The following is a 26336-nucleotide window of genomic DNA, read 5'->3' as shown; positions in this document are numbered from 1 at the left end:
GGACAAAAAGGAGAGTCGGTAAGATCACCGCTCTCCTAGGGGGTGGGCATTAGCCCCCGCCTAGCCCCCTCTCCCATAGTTAGATGACCAACCCTTGGGATACTCAATTGATACCATCAGATCTTTACTGTTTTCCCATCTATATCTCCAAAGGAGACGATCATCCCGTAGCTGAGGCCCCGGTCAACCTGGAGAGATCTACAGGAAGGAGTCTGGCCCCAAGGGGTGGGACAGATTTCGGTCTGTTAGAGATAAACAAAGCATAGACATTTAATCTATCCACCCATCACCGTGCTAATATCCTAAGAGAACAACATAGGTGCCCCTGGCTTGACCTAGGGACCGCAGATCACCACTAGACCCGTGTGAAGAAGTAAAGATATGCGGTTTTCTTCATCGTCTCGATATCTTCGAACTTGACAACCTTTTCATCATTGAACATCACCCATGACAGGCCATTTTGACCTGACAATGTTTTGCGAATCACGGCAACATAATGCCTTAGCATGTGTTAGTCTAACCCAAGGGAACGAGAACGGAGACATATCAAGCCACTCACCCTGCATGAACAGATGTGCCTTTGTGGCATACAATTGACCTTAACTCATAGCGAGCAGGTAAGCTGGTGAGACCAACCGGGCCACTATGAGACTGTGCATCGTGATCGCCGACACTCGGCTCTTCCCTTTCCACCACATCATCCGGGTGAGTGAAGACCCAATCAAGTGCCCTGTTAACATCACCGTCGGTCGCAGCCAATGCCCGCTGGGCACGAGACGCCTCAATGCCCATATCTCCTAGTTGGGCAATTTTTGTCACTTCTTGCTCAGTAGAACTAGAGGTGCCGACTCGATCGAGGACCAGCGGTTCATCAATGCCTGGATCTTCCATGTGGGCAAATAGCCAATTCATGGCAGTTTCCGGATCTAAGTTACCAGTGGCATGTAGAGCTTTCTCACACCTCACAGCAGGGAAACCCATGCCCATTAGTTGGTCAAGCGCTTCCGGATTTGGGACAAATGCGGTGGATTCTTCAATATCCGGAAGTTGCTCCTCACCCGCATCATGCTCACCCGCAAGGTAGGAGCTGAAATCTAGTGGGTTATCGTCGACCAGCACAGGGATATCCAACTTTGTAGGGACCCAGTTGACGAGCTCAAACCGACGAGCATTGACCACCAATTCTCGAGGCAACGTTTTGAAAGACGACTGCTTCGAAAAGCCACCTTGGCTGCCACAAGCAGGACATGTAAGCTCGACGACCTCCGCCGAAGTAAAGATGTCTAGACACTCTGACAAATCCACAGATTCATATTGCTTTCCTGTTTCATCAGAAATGGCGACAGGACGTGCGGGAACAGCAACCGAAATGTTATCTTGCTCATCCACTTTATAGCGGACTTTCTTGCAATGCAAACACTGAAGACGCTGCTCAACTTGGAAGCGAAAGTCCTGTACCGGGTTAATCTGCGGACTGGTGTGTTTCGATAGGCTGACCGATTTGAATAGGTGAAGAAGAAATTCAAATGCATCCTGCTGTCTCATGGTTGCAAACTCCTCATGGCCTTGCCCAATAAGATACTTGAACATTGCTGGTGCTAGACCTTTCTGATGAGCGACTTCTGGGATGTCCGCTGACAACATACCGCGAGAATCAGGTTCAGAGTACCGGCCTGAGAGTAAACCATCGGCAAGCTTTTGTAATTGTGTCTCAAGATCCTGTGCTGGTGCTTGGCAGAGTGGTGGTTCTTCCGACAGCCGATAGTATCGCTCACGAAATCCAGCCACGGAAAATATGCATTGCATGATACTGGAGAGATAGCAACTGTTTCCGAGATTCGCTAGGCCTGTAAATGCAGGCCCAAAGACTGGAGCCAGTTCCCGGCCATCCTCGGTCGTCATGGAAAATTCCCACTTTAGATTGTGCTCGACCTGCATCTCCATCAGACTCTTCTCTGTCTTCTCACGTCCAGCCAAGTAGATTCCCCAGTGCGCAAGGTGGGTCGCCAGTTCAGGGTCTACTCTTTCTTCATTGCACTTGTAGCAGTAGACATCAGCGGAGCCTTCTGCCGTGATAGAGCCGAGCTTGACAGCCACAGCATGTGATGTTGAGTCTGCGTGAGTAAGCCCATGTGAGTTTCCTTTGCTTCCACCGAATTGACTTCGCCCGCAACCCTTGTTCCCACATTCCAGGCACAGCCATAGGTTCTCGCCCAGATCACACTCCGAGCAATTATTTGAATCTGCAATTTCGTTAGCACCACCCCCAGTTGAGTATTGCAGGGAATCAATACCCGTCGACGCGGCTTGCATGTTGTCTTGTTGAACTAGACAGAGTGTATGCTCGCACGGAACAAACTCTTGCTCCCAAGCTTTGACTTCTTCCTTTTTTGAGAAAGTCATTGCGGTCATAACACCTTCAATGACAGCAGGAAGCTTGCCACTGGCTTTGTCCACATTGTCCTGAGAGCATGAATAGCACACCACTGACGTAGCAATGTCATATCTATCCTCTTCTGTTTCGGCTGCGATGGAAAGCTTTGAAATCTTCGGCGGAGGCTCGTCGCGCTGTAAATCAGAGGTGTGAGAATCATTGGTCACAAGCTCAGGGAGTGTTTGGAGGTTGTACCTGCACTTTCTTGGGGGTCCTTCGAATGTTCAAAGCCAATGAATGACCAAATCTCTTGTAATGAAGCAGGGCATGGTCTCTGTTTCCAGAACATCCACCATTGAAGCAATGGAGACAAACATTTAGACCAGCATCGTCGTCCTTGCAAGGTTAGAGTCGGTGGAGTAGCATAGGGACCAAGGGGGCTGGCATACAATAGAATCAAAGCACTGGGTGCAATCTTCTCGATAAACCGCCTGGGAGGATCCTGGTGGATTTAGATCTATAAAGGAGTGTTCTCTATTAGCTCGATTTGCGATTATCAAGGTGATGTCACAAACCCGCAGCACCGGTATGGACACAAGTGGCCATATCCAGAGAGGGTATCTCGGGAATTCAGAACGAAGCGCCAACAATATTTCTTGGATTTTTTGACGGAGACTTCAGAAGATGTGACAGTATCCCATTGAAAGTAAAGATGACAAAAGAGAGAATATCAGATACCGCAGATCAAGCCAAAGCTACGATGCGTGGGGTTGCTCCTCACCGCCTGCACGTGCTGTTATCAATGATATCCTGAGGCACCAAGTCATGTGGTGGGGGGGGCGTTATGCCACTTAACGCGTTATTTTTCTCAACACGCGTTTCCAACCTTGTCCTACAACTACTTTGCAACTTGATCTGGACTTGCTCTGTCAAGTTCAGTCTTCTTTGCTTCTCTCCATCTTCTACTTCTTCTTCCTCTTTTTGTTTCCCCGATCCATCCCTTCATTCTATCCTTTTCAGTATTTTCCCAATACTTTTTTCTCGACTGTGTCAATTACAGAAATTTGAATTCATCATATCATGGCTTCCGATGCGGCATCTCAAGTCACTATTGGGGCTCTAAGGTTTGTATCCATTTGATACAAAGATCTCTATATTTGTTAATCGAGTGTTTAATTAACAGTGCCATCTTTGATGAAACCAAACCCCAAGTACAAGAGCCGATTGTTCAATGTGTGCAGATCAAGGCATTGCCAGCTCAGCCCAATCAACCGGAACGTTACCGGGCTGTTTTCAGTGATATTGCAAACTATGTTCAAACCATGCTTGCTACTCGTATGTGTTGTCCTTTCGGTACTCCTTATAACCATCGGGCTTACTGACTGCCCCAAGAAGCCAACTCAGTGGTGACGGATGGGTCTCTCCGCAAGGGGTCTTTTGTGCGGCTCAAATCATTTCAATCAAACTCTGTCAAGGGAAAGAAGTATGTGAGGGAACTCTATCAATTTTGATTGTGCTGACTATTGTAGAATCCTCATCATCTTGGACCTTGAAGTTCTAAAGGAACTGGGTGAGGCTGAAAAAATCGGTGAACCTAAGCCACTTGAAGTCAAAGCCGAGGAGGAGGAAGTGGGCCAACCGACAACAATATCCAGTAATGGGTTTTACGGCTCCAAGATGGAGGGTGCACAGGCTCAGCCAAACAGCCGAGCCCAGCCAATGTCCGCCCCTATGTCTACTTCCTCCGCCCATGCAACAATCTACCCAATTGAAGCCATCTCCCCGTATTCCAACAAATGGACGATGAAAGCGCGATGCACGAGCAAGTCCAACATCAAAACATGGCATAACAAGAATGGTGAGGGTAAACTGTTCAGTGTGAATTTGCTGGACGACAGTGGTGAAATTCGGGCAACCGGTTTCAATGAACAGTGTGACATGCTCTATGAACTCTTCCAGGAGGGCAGTGTTTATTACATTTCGTGTCCCTGTCGGGTCCATCTTGCCAAGAAACAATTCACAAATCTCAACAACGATTATGAACTCACATTTGAGAGAAATACCATCGTTGAGAAGGTAACATCTCTTTCTTTACGAACCAAATGTGTCGCTCACATTTTATTATTATAGGCCGAGGAGCAAAATGATGTCCCTCAGATTCGATTCAACTTCACCACTGTTGCTGATTTGCAGACTGTTGAAAAAGACACGACCACCGATGTTATTGGTGTGCTGAAGGATGTTGGAGAGACCTCCCAGATTACATCGAAAAGCACCGGCAAACCGTATGACAAACGTGATCTTACGCTGGTCGATAACACAGGATTTTCTGTCCGCTTGACAATCTGGGGTGTAACTGCAACCAATTTTAGTGTGGCGCCTGAGTCTGTTGTTGCCTTCAAAGGTGTCAAGGTTTCTGACTTTGGCGGAAGGAGTCTGAGTCTTCTGAGTTCGGGCTCAATGACTGTTGACCCTGACATTGGGGAGGCTCACCGACTCAGAGGTTGGTATGACGCTCAAGGCAGGTCGGAGAACTTTGCATCCCATGCTTCATTGTCAAATGCGACCAACTCCACTGGCAAAACAGATCGGCTCAAAACCATTGCGCAAGTTCGTGAAGAGCAGCTTGGCATGTCTGAAACTCCTGATTACTTCTCCCTGAAAGCAACTGTGATCTACATCAAGCAGGATTCCACCTGGTGCTACCCTGCTTGCCTTTCTGAAAGTTGCAACAAGAAGGTAACGGAACTTGATCCAGGACAGTGGCGGTGCGAAAAGTGTGACAAGACCCACCCCAAGCCAGAGTATCGCTTCATCATGCCTATTAGTGTCAGTGACCATACTGGCCAGCTTTGGCTTAGCTGTTTTGATGACACTGGAAGAAACATCATGGGCACAACGGCCGATGAGTTAATGCAACTTCGCGAAGACGATCCAACTGCTTTTGGTGAAGTCTTCCAGGGAGCCAATTGCCAGACCTGGAGCTTCAGGTGCCGAGCCCAGATAGACAATTTCGGCGACCAGCAGCGGTAAGAATGATAGAATCACAATAATTTCAATGACGTGAACTTCATACTAATTATGCCATCCAGTGTGCGATATCAGGTCTCATCATCCCAAGCAATCAATTATTCGGATGAAGCCTCTCGCCTTGCCAACATCATTGACTCCTACAGCATTGAGTGAGTACAGGCGAAGTAAGGAAATATCCTTGTCCAGCTTTGTACTAGCTTTACTATTTCTACATGCACTCAGAGATTTTTTATCAATATTCATGTGTACTTTTTTATGCTGCTCGAGCTACGCCATGATCATTCCATTCCATTTAGTTATGGCTTCTTACTTTCCACATGTTCTTTGTCCATTTAGTATGTTTTTTTTTTTTTTTTTTTTTTCTCTCTCTTTTATTTCAATATTATACTCTTATTTATGAGTCTGCAATCCGGGCTATCACCGTTTTCAGGATGAGAAACATGCCCATGGACCTCGGGATGTTGTTCTAGGGTATTGTAAGATGTAAAGCGGTAAGCCAATAAGGGCGGAATTATATGGCAATATGTCATTCCCTTTTTTTTTTTTTTTTTTTTCTCCTTTCTGTTTTTCTGCTGGAACAATCCAGGCAGAGAATTCAGTCTGCTCCTCTTTATCTTTTATTCCAATAATATCTTGTTATATCCTCTTTCTAGAATCCTCGTCATGGGTAAGCGAAGCCATCTCGAGGCAACTGAGCAGCGACCGAAGAAAAAGTCCAAGTCCGAGAAGCCCGCAAAAGCTTCTAAAGATAAGCAGGAAAATGGAGATGAGAAGGCTGCATCTTATTCTGATGCGTCTGCTCTATCTGAGATCCCTCAGTCAGACATTGACAGTTTCTTGACCGAGAATGTGATTAAAATCTCTGATCCCTCCTCACCCGACTCCTCCCAATTCCGCCCAATCCTTTCGTTTGATCACCTGCCCGAATGTGATGCTGGTCTGTACACCCAGTTGAAGTCGTTCCCTGCGCCAACACCGATTCAGTCCACTACCTGGCCTCTTCTTTTTGCTGGCCGTGATGTGATTGGTATCGCAGAGACTGGAAGTGGCAAGACCCTGGGTTTTGGCTTGCCGTGTCTGAAGAAATTGATCGACTCCAAGCAAAGTAAGCCTTGTCAACCCAAGGCCGTGGTTATTTCACCAACGCGAGAGCTTGCAATGCAGATTTATGACCAGCTTGTTAAATTTGGCGGCACTGAGAAGACTCAGGTGACATGCATTTATGGTGGTGTGGGTAAAGATGAACAGCGTCGGGCTCTTCAAAGGGCCGCCATTGTGGTTGCCACCCCTGGCCGTCTCAAGGATCTCCAGAATGACGGTTCGATTGATCTTGGAAAGGTCAACTACCTCGTCTTGGATGAGGCAGATCGCATGCTTGACAAAGGATTTGAGCAGGATATCAAGGACATCGTCAAGCCAATGCCCGTCTCCAGGAGACAGACTGTTATGTTTACGGCAACATGGCCACGGTCGGTTCGAGATCTTGCAGCAACCTTTATGAAGACCCCGGTGACTGTTACCATTGGCGGAGACCCATCTGCGGATCCCCGAGCCAACACAAGGATCAAGCAGGTCATCGAGGTTGTTGATGGCCGAGACAAAGAGGGTCGACTCGTGCAACTGCTCACTAAATCCCAGCGTGGCCATCCATCGCCCGAGAAAGTCCTGGTTTTCTGCCTCTACAAGAAGGAGGCTATGCGCATTGAGAATCTCATCAGAAACAAGGGATTCGCAGTCGCCGGTATTCATGGTGATTTGAACCAATCAGATAGGTTCCGAAATCTTGATGCTTTCAAGAAGGGCAATGCTACCGTTCTTGTCGCAACCGATGTGGCGGCGCGTGGTCTAGATATCCCAAACGTGAAATTGGTGATTAATGTGACCTTCCCCCTTACCGTTGAGGACTACGTGCACCGAATTGGAAGAACTGGACGTGCTGGGGCTGAGGGCCTTGCCATTACCATGTTTACTGAAACTGACAAGGGATTGTCTGGCGGGTATGTTACTCATATTCTCCTATCCTTTGCACAACCGCCCCTTCAGGGCAATGCTAACTGTGAAACAGATTGATCAATGTTCTCAAGGCAGCTAAGCAAGATGTGCCCGAGGGGCTGTTGAAGTTTGGAACAACAGTCAAGAAGAAGCAGCACGACGTTTACGGTGCCTTTTACAAGGACGTTGATATGGACAAAACAGCGACAAAGATCACATTTGACGATTAATTGGGTTTATTCCGACTTGGTACCTTTTCTGGAGAATCTGGAGGATAAAATGTGACGAAGCTTTATCAATTGACCCATCAAATATTCCCTTTCAATATAGATTCTGTGATTATTATTTTTTTTTTTCGTTAGGCGTTAAGAACAAATCAACATCAGATCAGATCAGAGTACTCACATGAGGAGAACATAGCTGCCACTCAAGGTACATGCTTTCATAATTCCCAATTCCAGGCCAAATCGGCCCAAGAATAAGCTCGCCAGAGCACACAGAATGAAGCTAGCAGGTCGAATGGCCACTTCACTCGTGTACAGGCTACATCCATTTCGATGGAGGTACGATTTGATAAAACTGTAACTCCAAGAGGTTCGAACCACCATATTCACAATGTTGGCCAAAACCAATCCATACGCACCCAAGTTCCCTACTTCTAGGAACATATAGGCCGCCAAGGCATAGCAGGCAGAAAAGGCACCCATCCACGCTGTTTGCTTCCGTATCTGTTGCGAATTTGCTGCAGATGACACAAACGCTTCAGTGATCCCATTAAATGCCAAAAATGGAATATAGTAGCAATAGACGGAGAGCAGGTCCCCGGTTTTGGGGGAAGTCCATTGACGGCCTCCCAAGATATGCAGCAATTGAGGAACCATCATTGGGCCTAACGGGAATATCAAGACTGACATCAACTGGTATGCTCGTAGGATATCTACGAGGTGATCTCTGGTAGTGCGAATATGAATATTCTTCAGCTTCCCGCCCTCATCGCGGCTCAGTAGTGCTGAGAATAAGTTCCGGCTGCTCTCTTCCAGTGGCTGGAAGATGATCCGTGCAATGAGCCCCCCGTAGTTGGACGCAAGAGAATATATGCCCTGATCTTCTAGCCCCGAAAGGGCAGCAAGAATCATAGTGTCGCCCTGTGTGAGTAAATGTTTCACCATAGATTGGAAAAAGACATTTGCGGCAAGCGACGTTAACTGGCGTGAGAACCGCCCCAGAAAGTAGTTAGAGGGGTCACTATAAATGGTTACTGTGTCGTTCTTTGTGCTATAGCTTGGACCAGATCAAGCCAGCCTTACCTGGATTGTATACGTGTCAATAAGAAAGAGAAGCGGGTTGTGTTGGTTCCTCTGAGTAAGGCCAGCGAGTAACCACATATGAGTGCCAGCGAGTAACTGAGGTGACCAAGAGCAAATGGTAGCACACCGAGGTCATAGTTGACTTGAGAAGCATATATGAAGGTAGAGGATGTCACCGCACTTCTCAGAAATGCCGCTGGCATTTCAACAACAGCACGTTTCTCATAAAACATATGTTGTTGCACCACCGAGAAAAAGGGCTCGATACTAAGTTCCATGAGAGCTGCAGCTCCAATCAAGATGACACTGTGGTAAAAGAAGGCAGTCTCTGATGCTTCCTCTGGGACAAAGCGCTGGTAAAGCATAGCGAACATCAGACTAGAAGGAATCCCAAGGGCGAGGCTCAAGTAGGACACGTTCACCACTGCTTGAGACGCCACAGATTGCGAATCCGCCGCTACAGCATCTGCTTCAATGGAAGAATTTTTGTCGGGCGAAGATGGAATAGGCTGTCTTTGGATGGCCATCCGAATGCTTTCCCTCGAGAAATACAGGATGGAAACCTGGAAGAGCTCCAGTTGTGCTGCTATTCCCAGTACGACCGGTGAAAGGTTGCGCAAAATCAACTGGTTTGAGGCAAAGGTAAAGATCCTGGACGCCAATTGTATCAAGATCAGAAAGCTTGTGCCCGTGGCTGACGACGCCAGAATCTTGCCCATATGGGTATCGTCAGGTTTAGCCATGCCCGTGATTTAACCCAGCTATGACAGTGAACGCAATAAGGTGTACTCAAATCAAGGAAATCAAGACTTCAAGCCGACCTCGGGAGGTGTAAGGTTCATATGGGAAGGGGTTGTAAAGGAGAGGGAGGATGTAGGATGTGAAAAACATAGGTGGGGCCTAGGTACTGGTAGGGCCTACGGGCCTCTTTCAAGGAATGGGAGAGATATTTGCCAGATGAAATAAGGTCAATACATATGTAAAAGAGGATAGTTTTCATATAGATATCTACAATAAATAAATCTAGAAATCTAGAAATCTACTTAGAATTCTACTTGGCCCAGTATACTTGCTTACAAGTAGCTTCCAAGGTCCCCTGGAGTCCTACTGGGCTAGGTATATATAGTCAAGTGTGTCTACCTAATTGTGAAATTTCATCTCAAAACAACCCTCTATGATGTTTTTGATATGCAAAAATTTTCATGGCAAAGGAAAAAGAGGCACTATAGGTCAAAATCCGCAAAGCACCGTGCTTCCTCCGAGTCGTCCTGATCCATGTCAACTTCTGTCATCATATACAGGAAGCCTTAGAGATCCCTAGCCACTGAGATGTCAATGATCGTTTGCAAACCAATATGTTTCCAGGTGTTGCCGTCTTCAGACCATTGATCAGGAAGGCTCTTGAACGTTCTAGAACGGAGGCAGATAGAATGGATAGCCACCATTCTTGGTTTTGAAGACACTGAGAAGGAAGCTGTATGTTGCAAAAAGAACAGTTGCCCAGACCAAGACAGCCAGCTGCTGACCCTTGACATCTTCCATCCGGGGAACCTTTAGTGCGAGTGCGATCGTCGCGAAGGAGAGAACGGCGTCTGTGCGACCAAAATGTTAATCAAGGAATCGGCATGGGGATAACGCCTCAGTATCAATGAGCCTCATGATTATCACTTACATATGATAGCGACAATTTGAGTCTCCATCCCGAACTGGTTCTGGAATCCACCAGCAAAATAGCTAATACCACCCTTGCCATCAGTAGCAACATATGGAACCTTTCGGATGTGGTTGAACATTTGACCACTTGTGAACAGAAGAATAGCGATAAGGCTGATTGCAGCCCAAAGGTTTCGGTTCTGGATAACTGGTAGCAGGTAGGGAGAAAGGACCGCAATCGCGGTTACAACTGCCATCAGAAGTGTGATCGCTGATACAATCCGCATGTAGTTGATGGGTCGAACTAGTTGAGGCTTAGGGCCTTCAGGCAAATGACGTCCAATCCAAGAGTAGAGCTGGTCGGCTGAGATTGGGCTGTTTGGGATTGATGTGTTAGTGAGATAGGGGCTCGGCGCAAGAGCCTTGATAGAAAAACCTACCCTGTGAAATCAAACCGGAGGGGATTCCCTTCAACCTTGGCAAAGGGACCGATGGTAGGAGGGAAGACAAGGAGTACGGGTGCAGTTTGCAGCATGAGCTGGTTAGGTTAGTCGTATGTCATATAGCTCAGTCTCGAGTACAGATACCCTACCTTTTGGAAAACAGCCTTGCCATTATCAAAGTCCAGTGTTCCAAAGACTACCTTGAGGTCATCAGGCTTGGTGCCCTTGGTCCAGCTTCGGGCGATCAGGTCCCATTCAGATTCAAAGTCGCGGCATAGGATGCAGCCAAAGCGAGGATCCGTGGCAGTCAGGATAACCACAGCATAATAATCTCGACGTGCCGAGGTGAGGTCTTCATATGATGCACTGTCCAGATCAACAGGCCCCGAACGAGACAGGGATTGGTATCTTGCAAACTTGTCCGGTGTTGAGCTCGCAGACAGGACGCCGGACACGACCGAGAAAAGGAGAAAAAGGGCCGTCCAGAGCTTCATTTTGACATTCCAAGGAGCTGGACAGCTTTAAAGAGGTTAGTTATAAAGTGCAATTGATTGAAAAATTATCAATCGGTTGCAATTGAAGATGTTTGAACACGTTGAGGTGATAAAGTCCAGGTGTCCACTATCAACGTAATCGGGGGCATATCAGCTTACTTAATATACTCGGGGCGACGCCAAAACACCGGCGCGTATCTTCCTTTTGAGACGATTTATATCATATACTTTTCCACATATCTTACCTAGGTATTTCTTTTGATCTGGACAGACATAATTTAATTTATGGGCCTTTCCCTTCTATTTTCTTATATCGAAGGGCTGCCGTCTTATTGTGGACACTGTCGTCATGGCAATGGCCAAAGAAGCATCCGCCTTAGATGTATGTGGTTTTCCTGGATTGATGGGCATTTGCTCAAGATTCTAACTTGACCATGCAGTTTGAAATGTCCATGAGAACTATGCGTCTAGAGAAGGAGTATGAGAAGACTCTTTCGGATTCCGCTCGTCTTCTGGACGGCGAGAGGGATCGCGTACGACGTATGGAGCTCTTGCTCTCAAAATTCGAGAACGAAACTCTCCGATCCCAGCTGGAAGAAGCAAATGGACATCTTTTGGGACTCACAAGTGCTGATTCGGAGGCATGTGCTCAACTTCAGGAGGCTTGCCAGGAAATTGATCATTTGGAACTTCAAGCACAGGCATCCTCGGGTGAGATTAACCGACTCAAAGTAAGTCTTAACTCGATGTAGGGGCTGGATGCATAATCCCTCATGTTGACAGCAACAGGAAGAACTCTTGGCCCAGAAAAATAGTTCGACCAGTTACAATACTGTCCTTGCAGAGAAACTTCATCTCTCCAGAGATCTTTCAACTCTACAGTCAGAGCTTGAGCGGTTCAAAGCGCAAAATGCATCGTATCAAGCTATCATTTCCGAGAAACATGAGTTGGAACGGCAGATAAACTCTCTGGAGCTTCAACTGGACAATGAAAAACATGCCCACGAACGTACCCAGGCCAAGGGATCACAGCAATTGACAGAGATCACCCAGCTCTCTGCCCGAGTTGAAGAGTTGCGGAATGAGCTAGCGGGAGAATTACGAGCCAAACAGCAGCAGGAACGAGACAACCACCGTCAGAACTCGACATGGGCCAATCAGCGGGCGGCGTTTGAAGGGAAAATCGATTCGCTCAAACAACAATTGCGGTCAACCAAGGACAAGCTCCAGGAAGCCCAGATTGAAATTCAGCAGCGACGCAGCCTCAAATCACACGCAGGAAATGACTCTGAATCCAGTTCTCGTACAGTCCCACTTCAGCGCCCTGGTCCGAGTGGCCATGCCGGCGTGACGATTGCAACCCCTGGGGCTGTTCGTGTGCAAGAGAAATTGAAGAGGGATTCGGCCATGCCTGGTGATAAGTCGGCGTTTTCCATCACTCCCTTCTTGAACCGCACAGGGGCACCTGCGGATTCGCCAATGAGCTCAGTTGGAGACGAAGACGATATTCTTGGAGATACCGACACTCCTCGTGGACCACTTGGCAAACAAAGCACTTTTGGGGAATCAAAGCGTATGGGTTCTGCCCTCCGGCGCCAGCTATCTCCAACAGAAGACCGCATTCCAAGTACCAAATTCACCAAATCAAGGGCACGTGATGGCGCAATTCCTGCCTCAGCGGCGGAAAACGAGGTCAAGAAACCAGTCCATCGCTTAGATCACAGAGTGCCATCCACTGAGACCGATGAATTACATGAGCAGTTTGAGCATGAACAGGCCAGGCCAAAAAAACGCAAACTTGGTGGTCAGCGGGATCGGAGTTTGTTCGATGAGGAGGATGAAGAAGAGCCTCAACTCAATAAGAAATTTGGGCGAAAACTTGCAATAGGAAATGGTCGGGCTTCAACGCTGGGGAGTAGACCACAACCTGGTACCACTAGTCTACCACGGGCGCTCGGTCTTGGGGCAGCTCCCATGGGATTTTCTCCCTTGAAGAAAGATCGCAGACGGTTTTAATGGATATATCAGAAGAAATATTCATTTCTATTGGTACAGACTGGTACAGACTCTAATAGTGCATTTTATAGCTAAGTTATATATGTATGACCTCGGGATGTATGAAGTAACTAGAATATTCTTAGTTAATAGATAAGAGCTGCCCTACTCAAGGGTTCGGCGGTCGTATCTGTTTTGCCGGCAGAACTAAAAAGCCTTCTTGCTCTCAGGGCTCCAATTATTTCCCCTAACATTATTCAATTCGCATTATGTTTGCTTTACGTTTAATTCGATTTTCACAAAATGCCTGTCACCGGCGAGCAATTGGTCAAGCAAGACATGCATCATCCAAGCGCTGGCAAGCCCGGCAGCAAAAGGACCAGTTCACCAGAGAGGCAGCTGTCCAAGGGCTGAAAAGCCGTGCTGCTTTCAAATTGCTGCAGGTAATCCAGCACTGAAATTACTCTATTTTTCCTGGATTGATCTAACACACTGGCATCTGTTGTTAGATTGATGAGAAATACCGAATCTTCAAGGCTGGGCAGACAGTTGTCGACTTGGTATGCTAGTCGTTCAACCTGAACTTGAATTGTTGTTTAATTCGTTGCATTTAGGGTTATGCTCCAGGGTCATGGTCGCAGGTGTGTCGGCCATTCCTCTTTTGCCTTTGACTTGCCTCCCCCCCTTTTTCTGTCAAATGGGCCGTAATTAACTGCCAGAGAAGGTTGCTGCAAGCCGTACACAACCGCATGGTCGAGTCCTCGGCGTCGATATAATCCCAGCTCAACCTCCAAAAGGAGTGTCGACAATCCAAGGCAATTTCCTTGCACCCGAAATTCAAACATACATCCGAGACTTTCTCCGCAGTCCAGACAGAGGCAGGCCGCGCCAAACCGGCTTTCTGGACGATTCCAGTGTCAGTCTATTGGAGCCGAATTCGGATACTGGATGCACTATCGAGGCAGAGAAGACAGATATGAGGGGCGATAAAATACTTGAAAGAACGGTAGATGTGGTTCTTAGCGATATGTCCGCTCCCTGGCACCAGACCTCCGGTTTCTGGAAACGAAGTCTAAGTGCTCCTTATAATAGGATGATGAACACCAGCGGTGTCAGTTTCAGAGATCATGCTGGAAGCATGGTATGAATTCTTGTTACTCAATTGATAGGTGTGAACCTCTTCTGACTTTACGCAGGATCTCTGCCACGCGGCTTTGAGCTTCAGTTCGGATGTTTTGAAGGCAGGCGGTCATTTCGTCTGCAAATTCTATCAAGGCGCCGAAGACAAAGAACTAGAGCAGCAGCTGAAGGAATTATTCAAAAAGGTTCATCGTCTAAAACCCGAATCATCTCGCAGTGTATGCTTTGCCCTACCCAATTTATACACATCCACCGACTAAAGCAATTGGCAGGAATCTAAGGAGGCATTTTTCGTTGGCCTAGAGCGAAAAACGTGAGACTAGAGCTATGTCGGACTTGCATGTCGGCAGATCACAGCGTAGCCGAAGAGCCGAATCGCGCTGTCTGCCTAAAGGATCTCGATCTCCTCATTGTCAGATGCCTCATCCCAGTCAATATCGGCGAGTGCTGCTTCCGCCTTCTCCTGAACCTTTATATGTGTCAGTTTGGGATTGAGACGTTTTCCAGACACCGACTGACCTCCTTTAGTCCACTCAATTCTTCGACATATCCATGTTCATTCAGAGCTCTTCGCACGAGGTCCCAACCCTGCTCGCGGTATGCACCGACAACTTTGTCCGAGCATGCACTGCAGCTTGGATAACTTTTGCCGGTGACAGACAAATTCTCGAAATTGGAGAGAAATCCTCGTATTTGGTGGGGCACGATGCCTAAGGGATGATCATCACGCTCGGTATTGCGGGCCATGGGGGCTGGTGCGGCAGCGCCTTGGGGGTGCTGAAGGAGTGACACAAAAAGCTCCACCAAAAGTGCAGAAGCTATAGGAGCCACTCCAGGGCGGGTCACTGTACACTGTTGGTCCAGAGTCTGATCTTTAATAGACTATCCTGCAGTCAGCTCTGTATAAAGCGGGCCCCTCCTTTGGATATTCTTACATTAGCTGGTGCTACCACATCGTTGCAGAAATAGCACCCAAGCTCGGCTGGTTTTTCATCTTTCATGACACCATGGCGCATCACCACGAAGGAATCAAACCCTAGGGCTGCATTCATCACAATTTTCCCTGCCGCCTTCCCCATCACCGTGGGCAGCCATCGTGACTCTCGGGTGTCCATAAGGAGAAAGATAGCATCGTGTTCATCAATGAGTGTTTTGAGACGATCAAAATCGGCCCTTGTTACCTCTTCGTCCACCATAGGATGGCCTGCCATGGGCACCGAGAGCGCATGACCTGTAGTCTCTACTCCTGGATAAATTTGGGTCAAGGCTTCGGATGCCCGATGTGCCTTTCGGACGCCACCGTTCAAGCAGTCTTCAAAGTTGAATAGTGGCTGCCGAACAGGGTTAGAAAATGAAACGGTCCCGTTGTCGACGAAAGTGATCTTCTTCACGCCCCACCCCTGTATAGATGATAATTAGAACATGTGTTTCCGAGCGCGGAAGTTGACGTCGACATACCAGCAGATTCCGGGAGACGTAGCTACCTAATGTACCGGCTCCTAGCAAGAGACATTTCGTGTGTTTGATTTTCTCAAGATCGAGCGTCGGGCTGATCCGCCATTTGATAAGCTTGAGGTTGAGATCGACCGACTGATCTGCTAATCTTTAGGGGGAAAAATTAGCTCCCTTGATCAAGTTTTCGGGTTGGGTATCTCCAAATTAACGCCATACCTCTTGGGATCCATGTACTCTGTAAGATTGACAATTCTCCCGGCCAGTTTCCCAGTCGAGTTACGTTCCCAGCCGGTCACTTTTGGCAGCGGCAACGACTTTGGGGTTTGCAGTGATTTCGGGGTCTGGACATCTTGTTTTGAACTTGACTCCAAATGAATTATTGTACTGCGCCCCTGATCACGTTTCGCGTGCACGTCGCGATAGCGTATCAACTGCACCCGTTCGATGCCCCATCGCTGCTTGATCAGAACGAGCAGGTTTCGTAACATCCAGCCTGGAGCCTGTTCATAATTTGATGGGTCTGAGAAACAGAAATAGCGGTCTTCAGCAGCGACATTCTTGAAAAATCCATTTTCATATTCGGAAAGTGACGCTATCTGCCAGTTGCTATTTGATGTATCGTGTTGCTGGGTACTATTCGTCTCGGAATTGCCTGAGGATACGTTATCGGAACGCTGTCTGGCTCTTCGAGCCAAAAAGAACCCTCGTTGTCGATGATCCACAATATATGACCATGTTTGCACTGCCTCCACTAAGTCAGTGCTCTCATGTGGAGATAAGTGTTTCCCCTTCAAGTTGTCAATATCATGATCCTGGTGTGGCTGGGGTACTTGATCTGATGGTTGAACAGGGACCCATTGAGGATCTGAGTGGATTGCTGGGAAAGCAAACCAGTAGTGGAACTTGTATTTTTTGAGGTCTGCAAAAGATACAATCACAAAGCTGCATAGTAAGGAGGGGCATGAAAGGATTGTGCCATCGTGAATGGCATCCCACATCTTTAAGAGTTTTTATTAGCATTATATATATCTTTCTCTCTGAGGCAACTGGTTATGGTTATTCCTACCATTTGTCCAGTTTGATGGAGCAGCTGGGATCTGTCCATGTTTCGATATTCCTCAACTGTATTGACATTTTTGATCATGCCCTCTGCCCTGTAGTGGCCAGCTGGAACCCTAGGTCGCTGTTAGAAGGGACCTTTTTAAACAATTTCGTTTTATCTTACTCGCTGCTGGTGAGGGCATTTCCATGGATTTGGATTCGACAGGACGCAGCCTCAGGATCAGAAGGACGGATCTCGTATAGTCCTAGAACGGGCCGGGCAGCGTCATCTAGTTTGTCATGGTTGATCTTATGGGAAGCCAGTGAAGTATAGAAAGGTAATTCGATGTCGGAAGCAAACGGTGTGTACTGCATTTCGGAGGAACAGATAGAAAGAGAAGAGATTATCAAGTCCCTGAATGATACAGACTTGGAAGGTTGGATGTAATCGGTAAGTTGGGGGAAGAAGTGTAAAAGGAGGTGAAAGGGTCTGATGTCACGAGGGGGGGGCTTATCGATAATCCAAAGGTTACTTACCTGTATGCTTTATAAGATCAACAATAGTGGATTTTAAATCTACATATGTGTATATATATGTGTATATATGATATCTACTTGCTAGTATATACATATCTCTCTCTACTCTATGTACATATTAAATGGATCAGGGTTACAATCATACCTCGTGAGATGAACAGCTGACCTATGCTGAACACGCGATCTACATAAACATATCCATGGATATGCCTGGGGTATGGATACTGTACACTATTTAGAATACATATAACTATACATATGTATATAATACATACCTACATAGATACTATCTCTTCGGCCTAACTTTTGGAATTCCAACTTGGGAACATTCCCTCTTAGGCCGATAAGATCAGGCCGATAAGAATCGCGTCGCGACTTTCACTTTGCTCTGCCCCACCTGGGACACTCTGCTTCTTCTGCTTCTTTTCTTTCCCACTTTCCCTCTTTTCCACAGTACAAGTATTCAACACCTAAAAATGCTCATCGGCTTATGTGGAGGTCAGCAGATAATTTGCGCAAATCAATCCTTTACCCCCACACCGGATGAACTAACGAGGGTATACACCAAAAGGCATTTGCGCTGGCAAACATGCGATTGCTGAGTACCTGATTCAGCAAGGGTTTCAGCTTCTTGAACTCGCCAGCAAATCTCAATCCCATATCTCTAACTCGGGGGATGACCTGCGACTACAAGCGTCAGAAATCAAGAAGAAAGAGGACCCCAAGTCGCCAGAACTTACATTTCAAGATCCTGACTCTCTACTCGACTTTGCAACAAAGAGATGGCAAGATCGCTGGGTTACCACAGACATTGCAGATGCCACTACCCTAGATAGATTCCTCTTGCGCCCCTTCTTCCTCCTTGTGAGCGTCGATGCACCAGTTAGCCTCCGATGGAAACGATTTGCCGACAGGTTCGTGATGCTACGTGTGACTGATGCCTGGGAGCTGACTGTTTACTTTACTTTTATAAACAAAAAAGATGTTGGAGAAGACAACTGGATCCGCCCGAGCTTGAAAAGTTCGTAATGTGGAATGACCATAATCTTTACGATAAGGATATTGGGCGTGTTTACTTGACCGACAAAGCACAGTTGCGTCTATTCAACTCCTCTTCTTCCATCGAGGAGCTACACTCGGCTTTGAAGTCCCTCGACCTGGCAGACGAACAGCGGCTAAGGCCAAACTGGGATCAATATTTCATGCAGCTGGCCTCTCTTGCTGCCCAAAGGAGCAACTGCATGAAAAGAAGAGTGGGATGTGTGCTCGTTCGGGAGAGTCGTGTCATCAGCACGGGATATAATGGGACACCACGGCATCTCCAGAACTGCAACCAAGGTGGATGTACGATGCTGGCCAGAACTGAATAATCCCAATGGCCCTATTGTTCATCTCGCTCACTAGAAATCCTTATAGGTCCACGGTGCAATCGCGGGGATGGAGGAGGAGTTGGTCTCTCAACCTGTCTTTGCCTCCACGCCGAAGAAAACGCGTTACTGGAAGCAGGCCGAGAGCGGATTCGAGAGGGGGCCATCCTCTACTGTGATACGTAAGTGTACTCCATTCTTAACTGAACTGTGCCAAAGATAAAATCTCACTGAATTGTAGATGTCCCTGCCTGACATGCACTGTCAAGATAGCCCAAGTTGGAATTTCGGAGGTCGTCTACTCTCAAGGGTACAACATGGATAGCGACGTAAGTCAATGCTTGTTTGTTTCAAGGATTCCAATTAATCGGATTTGAATCTACAGAGTGCAGCTATCCTACAAGAAGCAGGCGTACGACTGCGGCAATTCCACCCGGTAGCTAATCTTCCTTCTACACCCCCACCTCTTTTATACATAACTGACTATAAACTTACAGCCTACAAATGGACTCATCTATCTTCAGGCGTCGGAGAGACCAGTCACAACCGAAAACCAATAACCTACAATACGACAGTGAAGGCACGGGGCAACCTAACCTTAGGTGAGGAGAAAAAAAAAACACCTGTATCAATAACTAAACATTTGCACCACCCCAGGGCTATGTCAAAGTTATTATACGAAGTAACTGGCCCAGATGATATTGTAATTAAAGAGGAGGTCATTGATGGAAATACACGTCCTAGGGCTATTATTAAGAAAACACCTCCAGAGCTACTCCGTATAACTATACATACTATGCACGTTCTAACTATGTATGACTCACAGGTACTTATTAAGCATAAAAAGAACCTAGATTACATAGTAACTTTACGTTTTAAAGAGGTACCTCAATGTACCTCTTTTCTCCGCATTTTGACCGGCAGAAAAAAAAAAAGGTATGACTCAGCGTGCGAATTTTGGCGGGGTCCTCAAGAACCCCTCGACGGTCTTTATAGCCGGACCGGCTTTCTTTACTGTTGGTAGCTCAACCTCGATAATCCAATACCTTGCACGCTGCTAGCTGCGACCACCGTTGTGATTTTGGCCCAGATTCCTACAGCCATGCCTACCGTCCACTTGCTGGACTACGTTGCGGAAACATCCGATCCTTGGTCAATGCGATTAACCAAGTCGGATATGATGTCGAATGGGTCAAATCCCCGGAGGATGTGAAGAATGCTGATGTTAGTCAACGGCCCCGGACCAATTCCACCACGGTTGGCTCAGGATTGTGCCATTCTAACCATGGAATTTTAGAAACTGATACTCCCCGGCGTTGGCCATTTTGGCCATTGTCTCTCCCAACTGGAGAAAGGAGGATTCTTGGAGCCTATTCGACAGCACATCGAAGCAGGGAAGCCTTTTATGGGGATCTGTGTTGGTCTGCAAGCCCTTTTCCAGGGCTCAGAGGAGGACAATGACGTTCCAGGGCTTGGTGTGATTCCTATGCGCATTCAAAAATTCGACGATACCTCAAAGAGTGTACCGCACATTGGATGGAACTCCGCAATCAACACTGGATCTGATGGCACAAAACACGAAAGCTTTTATGGCCTGAGGCCGACCAGCAAGTATTATTACGTCCACTCTTATGCGGCCCCCTACAACCCGGGTGTATTGGAAAGTGACGGCTGGTCTGTGGCTACAGCCACATATGGCGAGGAAGAGTTCATCGGTGCTATTAGTCGGGGTAACATATTTGGCGCCCAATTTCACCCGGAGAAGAGTGGCGTGGCTGGGCTACGGGCCATACGCGCATTCTTGAATGGTGATCAATTCCAGTCGCTCTCAAAGGACCTGGTCACTGGCAAAGAAAATGGGCTCACTCGTCGCGTTATTGCTTGCCTTGATGTTCGGACAAACGACTCTGGTGACTTGGTTGTCACCAAGGGTGACCAGTATGATGTCCGGGAGAAGAGTGGAGCAGACGCCGGCGGCAGCGTTCGTAACCTTGGTAAGCCTGTTGATATGGCTAAGAAATATTATGAGCAAGGAGCGGATGAAGTGACATTTTTGAACATCACTTCTTTCCGAAACTGTCCTATTGCTGATACGCCCATGCTTGAAATTCTGCGACGAACATCGGAGACAGTCTTTGTGCCTTTGACTATCGGCGGAGGAATCAAAGACACCGTCGATACTGATGGCACCCGGGTCCCTGCTCTGGATGTGGCAACGATGTATTTCAAGTCCGGGGCCGATAAAGTCAGTGTTGGCTCCGATTCTGTCTTTGCCGCTGAGGACTACTACAACGCCGGTGAGAAATTGACTGGCCAAACAGCAATCGAGACGATATCCAAAGCCTATGGAAAACAGGCTGTTGTGGTGAGTGTCGACCCCAAGCGGGTATATGTGGATAAGCCAGAAGACACCCACCACCACACAATTAAAACCCAGTTCCCCAACTCAAATGGGCAAAGCTTCTGCTGGTATCAGTGCACCGTCAAAGGTGGCAGAGAAACACGCGATATCGATGTGCGGCAACTTGTACAGGCTGTTGAGGCCATGGGAGCTGGTGAAATTCTTCTGAATTGCATTGATAAAGATGGAAGCAACAGTGGATTTGATATGGAATTAATCAGAGATGTCAAGGCTTCAATCAAGATTCCCGTCATTGCTTCAAGTGGGGCTGGAGTACCTGCGCACTTTGCAGAGGTCTTCAACAAAACCACCACTGATGCAGCATTGGGGGCAGGCATGGTAAGTTCATATTCTTCCAAGTATCTTCTCTCTCGCAACGGCCTTTCTAATCCTGTCCCAGTTCCATCGCGGTGAATATACTGTGACTCAAGTGAAAGACCACCTGCAAACTGAGGGATTCCTGGTCCGCCAATTTGAGGCTGAGATCTAAAGACTCGGCTGTATCGAAAGTGTGATATTTTCACATGGGGGCACCTTTTGCAACTTTTATGTTTTTATACGAGAATAGAAGATGGAGATCATGAGGATGGAGCCCATCAACCAAGATTAGTATGTATACAGTTCAAATAAAATTCACATATACAATATGTTTGAGATAATGAATTCCATGCCCTGGATACTTGGACGGCCTCGGTGCCACAGAGTATAGTAAACAGTGCTAGAATGATTCAGATAGTGGACAGATATAATAACTAACTAGTTATATATACCTAACTAACTACCTAAGTAGTCATAGTTAGTATATTATTCCGGGGCTTAGAGGGTCACGTGGTAACACCCACTGATCAAAAGCGGTCTAGAAGGCGGTGGAAGCAGGATCCAAATCATCTGACTTTTCCTCACTTGCCACTTCACCTTCTCCTCTCCCCTCAGTCAATAACCTGCGTTGTGCTACGAAAAACAAAAAACACCGTTCCCAACCTCACCATCTCCGCGCGTCCATTATTTCTCCTAACTTCCTTACGAAATTTCGGTCTTCTGTTTTACCATTCGATGGTATTCGGTCTCGTGATCAACCACATTACCTAACAACTGCGACACGGTCTCCAGGGCTTGTTTGACAGTGGATTTGCTCATTCCTAACAGGGTCTCTCTATAACTGGATTTGGTGTCTACAAGGATCCCCAGACAGGTCCAATCACACAGGTCAGGGTGCTAGGGTGGCTCTACGAATCACTTGAAGGACAGGGCAGACCATCAATCTCTCTTGAATACACCTTTTTTTATTCAGCGCCAGTGTGTTCCTTCGATCATCGTATTCATCAATTCTTTGATCTCCATTTGTATGCAGTGACCTGAACACTCACCATTCAGCATTCAAAAAAGATTCATTCACACATTCCATTGTCTCAGTGGTCTATTGATCCCTGCTTTCTTTTTCTTAAAAAAAATTATCTCGTGCTTTCTCTGTCACTTGAACAGATAAAATCTGTTTCTGGACCTTTTCTTTCTTTTTGTTGTGACTGGTGATACACCAGTTTCACTTCATCTCACGAGTTTTTCTTTTCCCTCTATTATCCCCTATTCTCACTGTACACGGCGGCGGTGCCTCTAAATCTGGTTCTTATACACCTGCGGCCATCTTTGTTGCATCACCTCCCCTCCCAAATTGAATACAATGTCATCGTCCGTTCATTTCAAATTCAAGTCCCAGAAAGAACCCTCAAGGGTCACCTTCGATGGCACTGGTATTTCGGTCTTTGAGCTCAAAAGAGAGATTATCAGCCAAAGTAGATTGGGCGATGGGAGTGATTTTGAGCTTTCGATCTACAACGAGGACACCAGAGAGGGTATGTTACTCTGTTCAAATATGCTTCATTTACTCCTTATTAACAGGAATTATTCTGACATTCAACAGAATACGACGATGACACCACCATAATCCCTCGGTCGACTTCCGTGATCGCCCGCCGATTACCCGCAGCGCGCCCAGGGAAGGGCGGTGCTGCTCGTTATGTTTCAGGCAAGATGCCAGTCAATGCTCGCAGTGCCCCTCGCAACGAACCCTCGATGAGCCGAGTAGCACCCGGAACGGGGCAATCCGTCAACAACAACGTCCTCGAACTCAATAATGCACAAACAGAAGAAGAGAAGATCAACGCTCTTTTCAACCTACAGGCTAGCCAATGGCAGGAGCAACAACAAGAAATGGCAAAGTAAGAGCACTCTCAACCGGATTCTCGATTATATTGGAGATATTGATTTCATTTAGCGCAACACCCGTACCGTTTGGTCGTGGCAGAGGGAAACCCGTCAATGTACCCGACCACCCCCCACCTCCAGGGTATCTTTGCTATCGTTGCCGGGAAAAAGGTATGCACCTCTAGCTCAATCACCACACCCACAGACCGCTAACCTTTTATACAGGCCACTGGATCCAAGCATGCCCTACGAATAACGACCCCAAGTTTGACGGCAAATATCGAGTCAAGCGATCAACCGGCATACCACGCTCACTTCAAACCAAAGTCGACAAACCAGAATCCCTGGCCCCCGATGGCTCTACTGAAGACTCAAGGAATACCGGGGTTATGGTGAATGCTGATGGTGACTTTGTCATTGCCAAGCCAGACAAAGCAGCCTGGGAACTGTATCAAGAAAAGGCGAAGGCATCGGCCGCAGCAGCAGCCGAAGCAGCAGCAGCCGAGGAGAGCAAAGCGTTGCAAGCTCGAGGTCTAGAGTGCCCAATTGACAAGAGGATGTTTTTAGAGCCAACAAAGACACCATGTTGCCAGAGGACATATTGCAATGATTGTATTTCAAATGCCTTGATTGAAAGTGACTTTGTTTGCCCGGGATGTGCTACTGAGGGGGTCCTACTTGATAACCTCACTCCCGATGATGAATCTGCATCAAAGATTAAGGAATATGAAGCCGACAAGGCTGAAGCCAAGAAAGAGAAGGAAAAGATCCCCGCAGGCCCGGATGGTACTCCTATCCCCGAAATCTCCGAAGCCGAACCCAAGGAATCTTCCGCCAACAAAGAGCAGAGCCCGCCCAATCAAATTCCAGAGACAGCGCCCACACAATCCAAGAAAAGACCTGCTGAGGATGAGCCTACCAGCCGACATGAAACTGCAAACTCCGAGCTGGGTAATGTGCCAAAGAAACAGAAGGCAGATGACGGTCATTCCGACGTCCCACCTCAGGCTAATAGCGTTCAAGACGGTGCGCCTGGTGTTGCTCCAGCAAATTTTAATAATCAGGAGATGCCCTTCAACGGCTTTGGACCAATGCAAGGCATACCTATCATGCCTTTCTCGGCTCCTGGGTTCGGTAATGAATCCATGGGGTTTATGAATCCCATGGCGATGGCGCCTGTTAATGGCTTTCCCAGTAGCATGGGCCCGGGATGGAATCCCATGAACATGCCTTTCAATTCCCTTCAAGCTGGAATGTTCGATCAAAGCAATGGTGGGATGCCCAACGGATTTCCCAATATGTTCAATGGTGACCCTTCAATGATGTTCCCCATGCCCCAGAATGGCTTCCAGGGATCAAACTCTGGAATGAACAACTTCTCAAATCAGCAGCGAACGGCTTTCAGCACACCATACTCCCGGGAAGAAGATTCACCCTATTTTCGTCAACCTGTGAATCCGCAACGTCATCAGGCTCGAAACCGACGAGTTCGGCCTAGCGATTACAGGGAGCTCTGAATAGCCAAGTGCTGACCATGGCTTATTCGGATTTGTATTATGGCTTTCCTAGTACACTGTGAATATGCATATTATCTAGAGCGGTCTTTCCACCCCTTTCCCCCCTTTCTTTCTATGTTTATTTCTCATTCTCTCATGTCATCCTGGGAGGTTTCTTTTCTCTTTTTTTTTTTTTTTTTTTTTTACCTTCTTCAGAATGTGTACTACTACTACCATAGCCGCAATAAGAATAATCCAACCTTTAATTGTTTTCTCTCTTAAGCACTCCCTAGGGGCTTGACGGGGCTTAGACATGAATATATATGTATAACCTTCGATCTTACAGTTTTCTCCGTTGGGTATTAATACTCTGATCATTTTATAACACACACCTATAGAATTGAACGACTAGAAATCATGTATACGATATGAAAAGAAAAAAAAATCAGAATAATAATAACTAATGGAAAAAAAATGTGAGGACATAATTAATATTGATAACCGTAGCCTAGCTGGATTCTGCTGACTGACTTTCTATCATATTACGGATGAGATAACTAAGGGGTATGGGATAGTACAAGTTGATGGTATGGTAAGAGATGATGTATTCCACTACATATATATGTAGTCTCGAAGCTAGCTACGGTAACATATGGTACCGTATAAAGATAAAATATGAGGCAAAACAGGAAGAGTCGAAGACACGGAACAGATCAAAACTCAGTTTTTCATCTCAACATCCTCATTTATAGCGCCCAGAGCGCCAACGGGTCCGTCGGACTCCTCCCGGTCATGGGACTGGGCAGAGCTTTCCTTCGAGTGGGTTGGGGATCTAAAGGCTGCCCGGCGAAATAGGTAAACGAGCAGCCCAAGAGCACGCTCGTAGTTGTTATCCCGCACAGTAACAACGTGCTCGGACCACTAGTAGAGGTTAGAACCATAGGAGGGAGTGGATTAGAAGAGCTTACCTTGGAATCATTCGAAATTTTAAGAAACCAGAACGCTGACCCGTTTGATGCCATTCCATACACGGTCGAGTCTCTCTTTGGGAATCTCTTCCTTTCCCGATGGATACAGTCGTTTAGACGGGTTAGCTTCCTGATATATAATATGATAGATATTGTGAGATACTTACCCATATAGCCTAGGGCCTGGGCAACGCCGCTGTCGATATCGGTCTTCTTGGCCTCCACAATTAGGATATTGAGGCATATAGCCTCGTGTACTCCGTACCAGATCCCGTAATCTGGACGATTCAATTCAGATTCAATTCAGATTTAATTTAGATTCACTTTAGAAGTCCCTATACCCATAACCTTATAATCTAGGTATTCAGACATCTTTAAGCATCTACAACATTAGTAGATCTAAATTACTACTGGCAATATGAACCAATCACAGAGTTA

At 46.9% G+C, this 26336-nt stretch overlaps 10 protein-coding genes across 10 annotated transcripts; 5 read left to right on the top strand and 5 right to left on the bottom strand.

The window, feature by feature from the left end:
• Positions 1 to 355: 355 nt before the first annotated feature.
• N7516_007194 (ubiquitin-specific protease UBP14) lies at positions 356 to 2980 on the bottom strand (the record flags this gene model as incomplete). Its single annotated transcript, XM_057219914.1, has 5 exons — positions 356 to 500; positions 560 to 2568; positions 2630 to 2770; positions 2824 to 2891; positions 2950 to 2980. 5 exons carry the CDS (start codon positions 2978 to 2980, stop codon positions 356 to 358), a joined length of 2394 nt encoding a protein of 797 aa, XP_057074005.1.
• A 457-nt stretch (positions 2981 to 3437) lies between these two features.
• On the top strand, positions 3438 to 7629 carry N7516_007193 (replication factor A subunit protein RFA1; the record flags this gene model as incomplete). Its single annotated transcript, XM_057219913.1, has 8 exons — positions 3438 to 3498; positions 3558 to 3709; positions 3767 to 3857; positions 3904 to 4450; positions 4505 to 5403; positions 5467 to 5556; positions 6061 to 7404; positions 7473 to 7629. The coding sequence occupies exons 1-8, from the start codon at positions 3455 to 3457 to the stop codon at positions 7627 to 7629; spliced, it is 3324 nt and encodes a 1107-aa protein (XP_057074004.1). The 5' UTR covers positions 3438 to 3454.
• Positions 7630 to 7800: 171 nt separating this feature from the next.
• On the bottom strand, positions 7801 to 9449 carry N7516_007192 (oligosaccharide translocation protein RFT1; the record flags this gene model as incomplete). Its single annotated transcript, XM_057219912.1, has 2 exons — positions 7801 to 8644; positions 8707 to 9449. 2 exons carry the CDS (start codon positions 9447 to 9449, stop codon positions 7801 to 7803), a joined length of 1587 nt encoding a protein of 528 aa, XP_057074003.1.
• A 667-nt stretch (positions 9450 to 10116) lies between these two features.
• Positions 10117 to 11296, bottom strand: N7516_007191 (OST3/OST6 family protein; the record flags this gene model as incomplete). The annotated part of the gene is made up of 4 exons (XM_057219911.1): positions 10117 to 10298; positions 10379 to 10734; positions 10800 to 10897; positions 10952 to 11296. 4 exons carry the CDS (start codon positions 11294 to 11296, stop codon positions 10117 to 10119), a joined length of 981 nt encoding a protein of 326 aa, XP_057074002.1.
• Positions 11297 to 11645: 349 nt separating this feature from the next.
• Positions 11646 to 13312, top strand: N7516_007190 (uncharacterized protein; the record flags this gene model as incomplete). Its single annotated transcript, XM_057219910.1, has 3 exons — positions 11646 to 11678; positions 11737 to 12027; positions 12086 to 13312. The coding sequence occupies 3 exons, from the start codon at positions 11646 to 11648 to the stop codon at positions 13310 to 13312; spliced, it is 1551 nt and encodes a 516-aa protein (XP_057074001.1).
• A 248-nt stretch (positions 13313 to 13560) lies between these two features.
• N7516_007189 (RlmE family RNA methyltransferase) lies at positions 13561 to 14748 on the top strand (the record flags this gene model as incomplete). Its single annotated transcript, XM_057219909.1, has 6 exons — positions 13561 to 13734; positions 13801 to 13851; positions 13906 to 13932; positions 14016 to 14432; positions 14488 to 14649; positions 14704 to 14748. 6 exons carry the CDS (start codon positions 13561 to 13563, stop codon positions 14746 to 14748), a joined length of 876 nt encoding a protein of 291 aa, XP_057074000.1.
• A 71-nt stretch (positions 14749 to 14819) lies between these two features.
• Positions 14820 to 17380, bottom strand: N7516_007188 (putative autophagy ubiquitin-activating enzyme ApgG; the record flags this gene model as incomplete). Its single annotated transcript, XM_057219908.1, has 7 exons — positions 17112 to 17380; positions 16953 to 17061; positions 16103 to 16884; positions 15890 to 16034; positions 15367 to 15831; positions 14951 to 15313; positions 14820 to 14900 (listed from the first exon to the last, which is right to left on the bottom strand). The coding sequence occupies exons 1-7, from the start codon at positions 17300 to 17302 to the stop codon at positions 14820 to 14822; spliced, it is 2136 nt and encodes a 711-aa protein (XP_057073999.1). The 5' UTR covers positions 17303 to 17380.
• A 560-nt stretch (positions 17381 to 17940) lies between these two features.
• On the top strand, positions 17941 to 21722 carry N7516_007187 (histidine biosynthesis bifunctional protein hisB; the record flags this gene model as incomplete). The annotated part of the gene is made up of 10 exons (XM_057219907.1): positions 17941 to 17962; positions 18036 to 18378; positions 18447 to 18808; positions 18881 to 19013; positions 19073 to 19160; positions 19217 to 19267; positions 19329 to 19357; positions 19893 to 20055; positions 20129 to 21571; positions 21633 to 21722. The coding sequence occupies 10 exons, from the start codon at positions 17941 to 17943 to the stop codon at positions 21720 to 21722; spliced, it is 2724 nt and encodes a 907-aa protein (XP_057073998.1).
• A 1188-nt stretch (positions 21723 to 22910) lies between these two features.
• N7516_007186 (cleavage polyadenylation factor subunit MPE1) lies at positions 22911 to 24951 on the top strand (the record flags this gene model as incomplete). Its single annotated transcript, XM_057219906.1, has 4 exons — positions 22911 to 23082; positions 23151 to 23448; positions 23505 to 23605; positions 23660 to 24951. 4 exons carry the CDS (start codon positions 22911 to 22913, stop codon positions 24949 to 24951), a joined length of 1863 nt encoding a protein of 620 aa, XP_057073997.1.
• Positions 24952 to 25650: 699 nt separating this feature from the next.
• On the bottom strand, positions 25651 to 25952 carry N7516_007185 (uncharacterized protein; the record flags this gene model as incomplete). Its single annotated transcript, XM_057219905.1, has 2 exons — positions 25651 to 25851; positions 25899 to 25952. 2 exons carry the CDS (start codon positions 25950 to 25952, stop codon positions 25651 to 25653), a joined length of 255 nt encoding a protein of 84 aa, XP_057073996.1.
• Positions 25953 to 26336: the final 384 nt, after the last annotated feature.

This window comes from Penicillium verrucosum, assembly GCF_028828655.1.
Source record: "Penicillium verrucosum strain IBT 35672 chromosome Unknown utg000002l_segment0_segment0, whole genome shotgun sequence".
In the NCBI taxonomy this organism is placed as follows: Eukaryota; Fungi; Ascomycota; class Eurotiomycetes; order Eurotiales; family Aspergillaceae; genus Penicillium; species Penicillium verrucosum.
The sequence above is the reverse complement of the archived record's forward strand: the minus strand, read 5'-3'. Positions and strand labels throughout refer to the sequence as shown.